At 44.3% G+C, this 12,494-nt stretch overlaps 1 protein-coding gene across 1 annotated transcript in view; it reads right to left on the reverse strand.

Annotated features, from left to right (window-relative positions):
- Positions 1-12,494, reverse strand: part of TBC1D22A (TBC1 domain family member 22A) — a 327,765-nt gene that overhangs the window by 217,782 nt on the left and 97,489 nt on the right. Inside the window, 1 exon segment of the mRNA XM_045552759.1 lies at positions 11,086-11,148. Within this exon segment, the coding sequence (XP_045408715.1) occupies positions 11,086-11,148 (63 nt within the window).

Consider the following 12,494-nt stretch of genomic DNA (forward strand, 5'->3'; position numbering starts at 1 on the left):
GCAAGTCCCTCATCCTCTACCTGGGGTGCCTGGGCCACAGTGCTTCACCTCAGCACGGCCCCCGGGTGCCCGCTGGGCCACGGCGTGTCAAGCCATGGGGCACGAGGGTGGAGTATAAAGGCCCCACGAGAAAACAGACACACAGATACACCAGGTGCACTAGGGAGGTGGGGCCCGCAGCCCAACCTGGGATTCAGAACACCCTCCACAGGGCGACGAACAAACACCTCTGGAAGGACCAGGGCAGGAAACCAAAGGGTCACAGGCACTGGAGAGCACCGTGGCATCAGCAATCGGCATCACCCTTGATTCCAAGTGCCCTGCAGCTGCTCCTCCGGTTGTCTCCTCCAATTCCTCCACAGTCTCTCTGGGTTTCACGCACCTCTGTCTTCGCCCCACACTTCAGCCGTGCACTGTGGAGGACGGGGACCACATCTGGGTCTTAGTGTCACTCTCATGCCCACTGAGTGTCCAAGGGCATTCTTCGGGGGGGGGTGTCACAGTCCCTATAACTTTGTATGTCAAAAATCCAGGTGTTTTACTAGCAGTTATCACAGGAAAGGTGAAAACAATGCAATCATTTGCAGGGACTCTGAGTAGAAGCAAGGGCCAGCCTAGTAAACAGCAGACAGCAGAGGGGAACAGACCTGTCACAGGACATTAGCTCCCATTTCAATGAATGTGCTGTTGGTGTAAGCAGCGATATTATCTACTGAAGGAGAATAAAGCAAGGATGCCCTAAGCATGTGAATGTGTTTAATGAAAACACAGAATGATCTGAAATGGCTCTAACAATGACTACTCACTGGATTTTATTAGCCATTAAAGTTCTGGTGACATCGCTTCTCGGCCTTTTGGCTAAGATCAAGTGTAAAGTTCTGGTGACATTCTTGATACTCCTATCTTTGTTTGAGAGTGGGAATTCATTAACAGTAGTACAAAGTTTAAAGTCTTCCCAAGGTATCTTTTCTGCAAATCAGTTTAGACTCAATAATAACAAAAATAGCTGTTACTACTTGTTACCACCAGGGCTGAAGAAATTAAAAAAACTAGAAGCATCCCCAGTTTGCCTGCCAAACTTCAGAAACCTGAGCACCATGACCCATGTGCTAATGCAAAACCAACAGGTTCTTTCTCAAAGTCTCAACAGCATCTTCCACACAAAGCTCCGGGAGGGCTCAGAGGTCCCCTACTAGTGAGCTCTTTCTGTCTCTGCTTTCTACACGTTATCCAGCTCCTTGCCCAGGCCTCCACGGCAAGATTGGAACCCCAGCAGTTCAGAGCATGTGAGGGAGCTGAGATATTTTGCACACTAAAAAGTAAGATATATTGAAATTGAAAATGTTGCTGTGCTCATGATTACCTACCAAAAAATCTGATTTCAGAAATTTTAAAACATCATAATTCTACTACATGCATCAGCAGTGAGATTTCACAGCATATAAAGCACAATTGAGATAATTTCTGTGAGAGGAGACACACAATGAAGAATTCCGTGGAGACCCGTGGGATTTATATCCTGCAAAATCCAGAAGCACCGTAGGCTCAGGAAGAAGAAATTACTCACAACTCAAGTCTCTGCAACATGATTCAAAGAACATTCCCTCCTGTGAATTATAATACCTGATGAATGAAACCAAAATGAAAGTCTGCAAAAATCTAGCACGTGGATTAAAAGGCAACCACATATCACGTAAAATATATACTGAGTATACCAAGACAAATACCAACTGTAATGTTTACAACATAGTTAATGTGTAGAACTCTCTTACGACGAGCAATGATGCCACACTTGGTGTATGAATTACTCAGCATTCACCTCATTCAAATATATGAACTTACATCTCACATTTTGTGCCCACATCAAGTGTCTTGATAGGTTAGCAAAACATAGAGGTTTAATACATTCAAAACTAAGGACTGAAAAGAAACAATACTCTTTTTTTTTTAATGTCCTCAAAAATATTTGGAAAGAAACAACATACTTTCAAATAAAACATCACAGCATCACTATAACCAGAAGAAATATTCAACGCAACTGATATGATTACATATTAGCACATAACTGAAGAATCAATAAACGGTTAGAAAGCATTTTTCAAATTAAAGAGAAACTTGGCTTCTGTCTCTGGCAGTGTGGCACATCAGATGTTAACACACTTAATCCTGCAATGCATTACAAAAATCCATAATGACCAACTTGGATTTATTTCAGGAATGTACAGTTAGCTCAACAGTAGGAAATCTTCTAATAAAATTCACTGCATTAATAGTAAAGAAGCAAAAATATTACCTCAGATGAAGGGAGGAAAAAGAATTTGATAAAACTCAATAACCATTTATGATTTTAAAACTAAGAGCAAGGCATCATCCTTAACATAGTAAAGATTAGATACCACAAGTCCATGCATGGTGCAAATGTTAAAAGACTTCCCTGAAAAAATCCAGGATGAGACTAGATGTATGCTTTCCCTACTTCTGCTCAGCACTGTAACGGAAGTCTTAGCCAGCAAAACAAAACAAACAGAAAGGAAAAAAAAAAGCACATGCCAAATAGAAAGAAAAAAAATAAAACTGTCATTATTTCCAAAGGACATGATTAACTTCTTAGGAATCTCAAATAAATCTACACACAAATTATCAGAACTGATGAAAGAGGTTAACAACTTACAAAAGTCAACTGCATTTTTATACAAATTAGACAATGAAATTAACAATTTAAAGGACACTATTTATAAAAAATATTTTTTGAATAAATTTAACAAGTTGTTGGGTAAATTTAAGGGGGAAATATTATTTAAAATAAAAGATCAGAGGAACTAAATAAACACGAAAATATTAATTCTCTCCAAACTGATCAATAGATTTAACCTCATTTCTGAGATTTTCATGAAACATAACAAGCTGATTTTAAATTTACACACAAAAGCAAAAAGTCAGAAATGGCCAAGAAACAAAAACCAGGTATGGTATTGGCGTGTCCTACCAGATTCAAGGCTACAATATTAAGACAAGGTAAAGCTGCACAGGGATAGACAAATAGATCCGTGGAACTGGTTCCACACATGTGGAACCCTGAGAGCTGTCAGGGCAGCCACAGCTGATTCGTGGGCAAGGGCTGCAACTGGTCACCCGTGTGGGGAGTCTCTAAAGAAAATGGTCCAAGCTATAGTTTGGATAGGGCTTGTTTGGCTCCACCAAGTCTCGCGTTGAAATCTGGTCCCTAATGTGGGAGGTGAGGCCCAGTGGGAGGCATTTAGGTCATGGGGGAGGATCCTCATGAAAGGCTTGCTGCCATTCTCACAGATGGAGTGAGTTCTCTCACTGAGTTCGTTGCTGAAAAGAGCCGAGCTCCTCCTCCTCTCTCTTGCTTCCTCTCGCACGTGAGCCCTGCAAGCCAACTGCCCTCCGCCGTGTGCCGTGAGCGGAAGCAGACTGAAGCCTTCACTAGGAGCAGACTCTGGTGCCGTGCTTCCTGCACAGTCTGCAGAACCATGAGCCAAATAAACACACCTCTGTTCTCCATAAATTACCCAGCCTCAGGTATTCCTTTACGGCAACACAGACAGACTAAGACAGAGCACTACATCAAACTCCATACAAAGTCAATTCTAAACGGATTATGTCCTAAATGTAAAAGGCAAAACTTCAAAACTAGGAGAAATATAAGAAGACTTCTTTGAAACCATGAAGTTGGAAAGGACATCTTAAGACACAAAAAGGCCTAATCATGAAGGAAAAGGTAAGAACTCTGTTCACCGATGACAGTGAAAAAACAACCTACTAACTAAAAGAAGGGATATGCATCCATGTATGTCCAAAAAGGAATTTGTATCCAGAGAATATTAGTAAACTCTTACAAATCAGCAGGACAAACTAACAAACAAAAAAAGACAACACAATAGCATTAGGGGCAAAAGCATTTCACAAGAGAGGAAAAACAAATGGCAAAAAAAACTATGAAAAAATACTTAACCTCAACAGTGATTAGGTAAATGAAAATTAAAAGCACAACAAGAAACTACTTCTGACAGTACAGCAGGATTCCCAGTCTAACAACTCCAAGTACAGCTGCAGGTGCAGAGAGCACTGGGTGTTTGCCTGCAGGTGCCACAGCCTGGCAGCACCCAAGACACACTCACCCTGCACCAACCCCGCAGCCCCACACCTGGGGAGGATTCCCAGAGAAACTCTCACACAAGGTGTTCTAGCAACACCAACAGAAACAGCAAGGAAATGAAAACAACCCAAATGCTTATGAACATCAGGCTGGATAAGGGGAAACACCAGCACCTACAATGGCACATGCTGAAGCAGAGGAATAATCAACTACAGCTGCACGCATCCATGGATGGATGCTGTGATATAAAGAGCAATCCCAAATTAATATACTTAGCACAACTCCATTAAGATGCAAGATCACCAGCAAAACACACGCACACACACACGTGAGATAAAAAGCATACAGAAAAACAAGAGAATAATTAACCAAAATTGAGAAAATGTTTACTTGTTGGGGTGTAGAGAAATGTTTGCGAAAGAAGCAATTTCAAATATATTAGCATTGTTCCATTTCTTCAGCTCAGTGGTACGGATTCTGAAGTTAATTTTTAATTTTTTTCTTTAAATTGGACACATATGTTATAGAAACCTTTCTGCTTTGATATTTCTCACCATAAAAACAAAGAGAGAAAGAAGGGAAGGAGACAGATTTGAGCCTGGTCCTCTCCTCGCCCGGGTGCCTGGCGGTAAGTAAGCCTTTCCTGTTGCAAAAACCCAGCCCTTTGGTGTTTGGCTTTCTGCTGCACACAGGCAAATGGACACAGCTCGGGTCAGTAATACGGGCAGGGGCAGAAGGTGCAGGGCTGAACCCCCACCTGGCACCCCTGAAACACACATAGGTGGGGTGGGGCTTCAGTGCCAGCTTGTCACCCTTCCTAAGCTCCCTAGAGCCCCATGACATGGGACCCCTGTCTTGGGGCTGTGGTCTGGAGTCAGGACCCCCTGGGAGCTCAGTAGAGCAAACTCACTGCTGTCCTCCAGACACAGATGGGAACAGCCATCACACTCCAACAGGCAAGTGGGGCCAATGGAGACATTAGTCTGGTGACTTCTATGAAATACTTGACACTTACCAGAATAAAATAATGCAGCCACATGTACCCACCAAGCAGTTCACGATCTCAACACACAGCTGTACCTGCTGCATGTCATTTTTTGGTTTAGAATAAAACACTACAAACATAGTCAAAAACACAAAACCATACTCTATCCATGGACAGGCCACTCTTCTGAGTTTGGGGTGTGTCGTTTACATGCATGCTGTCATACTAACACTCCCTACGTGAGCCTGTGAAAGTTGTCAGAATCAAATAGAGTCACTCGTGTTAAAAAAAAAAAGAAGGAAAGATCTATGGATTGGATCCCAAAATATATGCCAGAAGAGTTTAATGAATTGATTATATAACGAACATTATTTCTTGGGTTTTCACAAATGAGTCCCCACCTTTGGGAAAAAAGAGGGTTAGTTGGATACCAAATGCAGTGACAAGCAGTGACGGAACAGACACGGAGACACTCTCCGCACACAGGCCGTCCAGCACCCCCTCGCACAGCGGAGGACCCACGGGACACCCACGCTGGGGGTGCGCAGCTTTGAATGCGTCAGGCACCACGGTGGGGGACGGGGAGACACTAGAGAGAAACAGAGCCAGGGCCTACCCTCCTAGAGCTCGCAGTCTGAGGGGAGAGACCCGAGCCCTTGGCACAGGTCAGAGTCACAGCAAGATGACTCACACTTACCAATCCAACCCAACTCACGGTGCTGGGGGTGGAAAACACCAGAGTGAAGCTCCCTGTCCTCACGGAGCATGCGGTCTCACGGGAAAGAGGCTCGTTAACAAACAACGCCAGTAACACAGCCAGGGTCCCAGAGTGGGAAACACAGGCGCTGTCAGGACCGGAGAGGCAGGGATGGGTGGTGTTGGCAAGGTGGGAAGGGTCTGCCAAGCAGAGGGGCTGGAGAGGGGCACTCCAGGTGGAAGTAACAGTGTGTGCAAATGCACTTTGGCTTGGCCCCGACCCTTGGTCAGCAGAACCAACACCGGCTCCTTCTCGTCCAGGCACGTGGGGACCCAGGATCAGCACAGCCTGCCTGACTCCACAGAGGCCACGGTCAGGAAACAGGTTTACAAAAAGGAAAGAGTCCGGCATGAACAAATCTGGGCTTCACTGACACCTGCCTCCCAGAAAATCCCAATGCTTTAGGATCATGAAAAACTCCCTGCACCAATTCTAAGAACTGTACATAAATAACCTGCTTTAAAAAGCCTGTGTGTTTAATTTACCCTCTGTGTCTGCTAAAACGGGATGAGACACTGCTTCTCCATGGTTAACTGGAAAAAGCATCTATGTCCTTAATTTGTGAAACTGCTCTAAGATGACCAGAGGGCGGATAATAACTATGGAGGAAAAGCCACACAGAAGATGATTAATTTATGACCTGAAAACGCCCAAGGGTAATATTTGAATATGGCTCTTCGATAAACTCACTGTACCCACCACAGCTGCAGAGGGTCACAGGTCAGCATTGGTATTTTTAGTGCAATAGATTGAGTTTGTTCAAACTGGGTAGGGGGTGAGAAGAGCAAGCGGCCTCCCTGAGGACGGCAGGTGGAGCACTAAGAAGCACCAGGCCCCCCTCAGAGCGCCGCGAGAGCCCTTACCTCCACACCCACAGCCCTGAGCACAGCCTGGGCTCAGGGGGACGTGGAGGGTGTTCCCTTCCCCCCTCAGCCCCTCCTGGGACCACCCTGGGAGGAGCAAGGGGCAAGGACCTTCTGGCAAAGGCTCTTTGCTCCACCCGAGGGAAGCTGGGCAAAGACTAGGAGGCCTCCCACGGTCCTCACTTCTCACTCACAGCAACATCCCCCATGGGCAGTTACAAACACTGGAGTCTTACAGTTTCTAAGTCTGGCTGAGCTGACTTGAAAAAGGGATTTCCAGGCTCCACCCCAGAAGTCTGATTCAGGTCTGACGGGTGGCCTAGGAACAGGCAAGTTAAAGTTTTCAAAAGCAATTAAATAATGAACAGAAATGGAACAAACACTTACCCAAAGAAGACCATATGAATGGCAAGCCAGCATAAAGAGAGATATTCAACATCATCACTCAATGGGGAAATGTAAATTATAGCCCTCTAAGATATCACTATATACCCACTAAAAATGACTAAAATTAAAGAAACTGACAATACCAATTGCTGGCATGGATGTGGAGCAACTAGAACTCTAATACATTCCTGGTAGAAATGCAAATTGGTATAGCCGCATTGTAAAATAGTTTGGCAGTTCTTATAAAGCTAAGCATACCTTTATCATGTAACCCAACAATTCCACTACTAGGTACTTACTAGAGGGAGGAGGGGAGCAGAGGCCCTCACTAAGCTTTGTACATGAAGGGTTATAGCAAATTTATTTTGCAATGGACAAAAACTATAAAGAACCCACGTGTCTGTCAGTGGTGAATGGACCGACACACTGTGGCGTACTCACACTGGAACAATACCCAGCAATGAAAAGAAATGAACTATTGACACGTGCACCAACATGGGTGACTTGCAAGGGCATTGTGCTGAGTAAGAGAAACCACACACAGAAGCAGATCAGCAGTTGCTGGGGGCAGGGCATGGGGAGAGGAGACTGACAGCAAAGGGACATGGGGGAACCGCTCTGGGTGAAGGAAATGCTCCATATCACAATTCAGGTGGCTGTCACACTCCCATACACAGCTGTCAAAACACATCTGACTGCACACTTATAGTAGGTGAATTTTATTGTATGTAAACTAGACCTCGAAAAAGTTGACAGGAAGGAGACGAGCAAGGGAGGGAGACAGGGAAAGGAGAAAGTGACCACAACAGGCCTGGCCATCACCTCTGGAACGAATAAATGAATGCATGGACGGATAGGGAAACACAGTAGAAATTCTTCTTTCTGAGTCATCAGAAGCCCAGACTCCAGTGGAGCACATTAGCCGCTAAAATCAAAGTCACGTTTTCCTGATTCCCATATAGCTAAGTACAACCACGTCACTAAGTCAAGTCAGGAGGATATAAGTTATAACCGTAGGACAGAAGCAGAAAGAAAACACTATGAGCAACTTCTGTGACACATCTTTACCCACGTCCCACTTCCCTGCGAGAACTCGTGGAATGCAAACATGACAAGGATCCCCCGTGGACCATGAGGTTAAGGCCAAGCACAGAGAGGCACCCAATTCGCTTACAAGGAACTCATGCTGGACAGAGTAATGCACTTCTGTCTTGTGAAGCCACAATTATTATAGATTTGCTGTCACTTGCAGATGTATCTAAATCTAACCTCTACAATACCGGAAATCATAACTCGATTTTGCCTACTGGCCAACACAAAACAAACATTTCAGTACTTTCCTAAAGCCCACTGCACATCATTTAATCCCCCTCAAACACACACACACACACACACACACACACACACACATACATACACACACACACACTCACTCGGGGATGTGCTCAAGTTACACACTCACCACACCCACCAGCCTGTCCCAGAAGCCGTCTGCCCCGAGGGTGACCCGCACTGCTGAGTGTCAGCGTGTCCAGAGCCTGCAGAGGCCGAGTGAGCCCCACTGCCGGGGGAGGCCCCCTAAACCTGTGGGATCAAGGTCCAAGGAGGTCACAGGCAAGATGACCAGATGACACCAACTGGTGGTGACTCAGGATCCACACTGAGACCAAAAGGCCTGAGATGTCAATTCTACAAGGACTGTGGCAAGTGGCAGGAAAAAGTAACTAAGAATAAACCTAAAGTCGTGTGGCAGACTCTATTTTTCCATTAAATAAAATATTAATAATAAGTAAAAAGCAGGTTATAATATATTATCTCTTATTTTCCAGTACAATAAGCACAACTATTGAAAAGAAAAATCAAAGAGAAGTATCTCAGAATGACTATTAAAAACTTTCTCATTCTATGTTTGCAGTTTTGCTTTAACAATCCTGGATTCTTTTTTTTTTTAATGGATTTACTGCACAGGCAAGAGATGTCAAAGTTTAAGAGTACATTTACTGGAGCAAACAATATGCAAAAAAAATGTTTCAAACAATAAGAAAATTCTACTTTAAAAAAGTACCATTTATTATAGCAAGAAAAAATATAATAACTAAGAATAAATGTAATAAACCATGTATAAGACCTTTTCTGGAAAAAAATTTAAAACTGAATTGGAAAGCATAAAAATGGCATGAAAATGGGGAACCAGCATGTTCATGAAAATCAATATTAAATGTCATAAAGATATCAATTCTCCCAAACTGATCCATAGATTCCATGCAATTCCAACCACAAATCAAACAGACCATACAAGCAAAAAAACAAATGAAAAGGCCTGGGCGATGTGATTCTGACAATCATGAAGAAAAGCAAAGAGTAAGACCACCCACTCAATCCCGAAAAGGGAGACGCAGCAGGGTGTGACCTACCAAATATTAAGACATTCTACAGCTAAATTATTGTACTTAGCAGGGTGTGATTTGAAGGGAAGACAATCTGAACACGGAGACAAAACAGAGGACAGAAAACAGATCCATGTCAGTGTGGCAATGGCATCAGATAGATGTGACCTCGGCAACATGGAGATGAGGTGGAACCGTAGACAGTGCAGGACTCACTGGTCATCACAGGAGAAAATTAAGTTGACTCCTACCTCACGTCACAGGGCCAGCAACTGTGGATGAATTAAACACAGAGGCGTGAAACACAGAACTTTTGGTGAACATATGGGAGAGCACCTTGACGACACACTCGGGGAAAGGATTTCTTAAGTAAGCCATACAGCGCTAACCAAAAAGGCTGACGAGTTCAAGTTCATTGAAACTAAGAAACTCTGATCATCAACGGCCACCAAGAAAAAAGGGAGAAAAAAGCCACAGAGTGGGAGAAGATATTCGCCACATACCAACTGACAAAAGAATTGGAATCCCTGCCATGTAAAGATCAACAACCCAGAAGAAAAATGGGCAAAAGGCAGGAACAAGCACTTTCCAGAGGGGGACACAGAGGACACCCATACCTATGAGAAGAGATGCTTAACTCCACTAGTTAACCGAAAAATGAAAATTAAAAGCACAATAAGAATGCCCTCAAGAGAAACAAAAGCTAAGAAATCTGACAAATCAAGAATTGGCAAGGACGTGGAGTACCAGGAATTCTTAATACTCTGCGGGTTCAAAGTTTCATTAGTAGAACCCTGTGGGAAGCACGTTGATATTGTCTTGCAAGTGTGACCGGCCCACGCCCAACCATGCAATTGTTCTCTTTCATAAATGCCCTGGAGGAGTTCTTGCCTGCTGGTGCCTGCCTAAACGTACAGAAAGGTCCCAGGCAACACTGTTCCTAACAGCAGAACATTTGAAACAACTCAAATGCCCATCAACAAGAAACAGGCTAAAGAAAGTGTGAAGTATTTAAATAAATACAACAGATTGGCTGAATCTTAGAAAACAATGTGAGGAGGAAACACAAGCTGCAGGAACTACACTACACAAAGAGCGATACGGCTTAAGATGCAAAATTAAGTACCACAGCAAGTTCTTGGTATCACATGACACGTGTGAAAGTTATGAAGAATCGTAAACATGAAAGTCAGGAGAGGGGTCCTCTGTCCCCTATGGAGGGGTTGCGAGGGGAGCACAAGGAAGCAGCTTCAGCCATGGGTCGGGTTCGAGCCAGGTTCATGCGTGCAGTTGCTCAGACTAGTGGGTGCTGGTTCCTAAATCTCATACACACAGAGTATATACGGGTGTATTACATATATTCTTTTGTATGTATTAGTACTGCACAATAGAAATGTTTAAAGAGTAGAGATTCCCATTAGCAATTATGTCCACAAGGGCCAAAGGCACCAGAAATTGGCCACCACAAATTGGCTTCTGGGTGAAGAACATCAACTACATCCGCTGTCCCGTTGGTACAGTGGCGTCATCAGTCACTCCCAGCAAAGGGAAACAAGTCTGCAGGAATGTCAGGTCACGGCTCTTACCTCCATCACCTTGGGCTGAAGTATTAATGCTTCAGGGCTCATCCGAGGGATGTCTATGTGGATCTGGAGATGCAGGAGAAAGACACATTTATTTTACACAATGACAAACATCATTACAAGGTTTATGATTTGATCCAGCAATCCCATTATTGGGCATCTACCCAAAGGAACAAAAGTCATTCTATGACAAAGACACCTGTACCTGAATGTTTATAGCAGCACAATTCACAATTGCAAAGATGTGGAAACAACCCAAATGCCCATCAATTCACGAATGGATTAGTAAATTGTGGTATATGTATACCATGGAGTATTACTCAGCTATAAGAAATAACGATGATACGACATCTCTTTGGTTCTCCTGGAGAGAATTGGAACCCATCATATTAAGTGAACTATCCCAAGAATGGAAAACAAGCATCACATGTACTCACCAGAAAATTGGTTTCCCTGATCACCACCTAAATGCACATTGGGGAATGATACCAACTGGATATCAGACTGAGGCGGGGGCTGGGGGGGAGGGGATGGGTGTATGCCTACATGATGAGTGCGTTGCGCACCGTCTGGAGAATGGTCATGCTTGAAAGTGCTGACTCGGGGAGGTGGGAGGTGGGGGGGAGGGGATGCAGGTATAACTACATGGTGAGTGCCAGGCACACTGTCTGGGGAATGGACACACCTGAAGCTCTGACTCAGGGGGACGGGCAATATATATAACCTGAACTTTTGTACCCCCATAATAAGCTGAAATGACAAAAAAAGAAAAAAAAAACAGCAATACTTAATGATGAATGTAATCTGCCTGGCAACGTGCTCTCTCTCTGAGGATACTAATCCCCATGTTCCCAAGCTCTCCTCTGGAGGAGAATCCACACACGTCCCCCTGACCAGCTCACCCAGTCCCAGGATGACGGGCCTGCTCGACACTCCCCTCACCAAACAGTGGTTGCTGTATGATTAGGAACAGAGCAGGCCCTCAGCTATTTAGTAACATAATCCATAGCAATTAGTAAACATTGATTTTCAGCCTCTGACACAGAGAGCAATTCAAGTGCATCGATAGTGTACAAGTTTTCAGCTGTGACAGCTTCTTTTTGGACACAGGCCACATTTTTCTCCACTTCACAAAGTCCTTGGGGAATCTAGAACACTTTTCAAAGGATGCATTTGAAGGTCTCTGCCAGTGTCAGCTGATTCTTGCTTGGCCACGGTCTGACATGAGAGTCACAATGAAGTCCCTGACACTCCAGAGGAGGACACTTGTGGGTTCAAGAAGCAACCAGACAGAAGCAGTCAGAGCTTGCGCTGGCATCAAAGGCTGGCTCAACAGCCCACGTGAACATCCCACACCGGCCACACAACCCTCACCCCCGTGTACCCAGGGCAACAGCCCACACAGGCTGAGA

The sequence above is a fragment of the Lemur catta genome, chromosome 6, assembly GCF_020740605.2.
Source record: "Lemur catta isolate mLemCat1 chromosome 6, mLemCat1.pri, whole genome shotgun sequence".
Lineage (NCBI taxonomy): Eukaryota > Metazoa > Chordata > Mammalia > Primates > Lemuridae > Lemur > Lemur catta.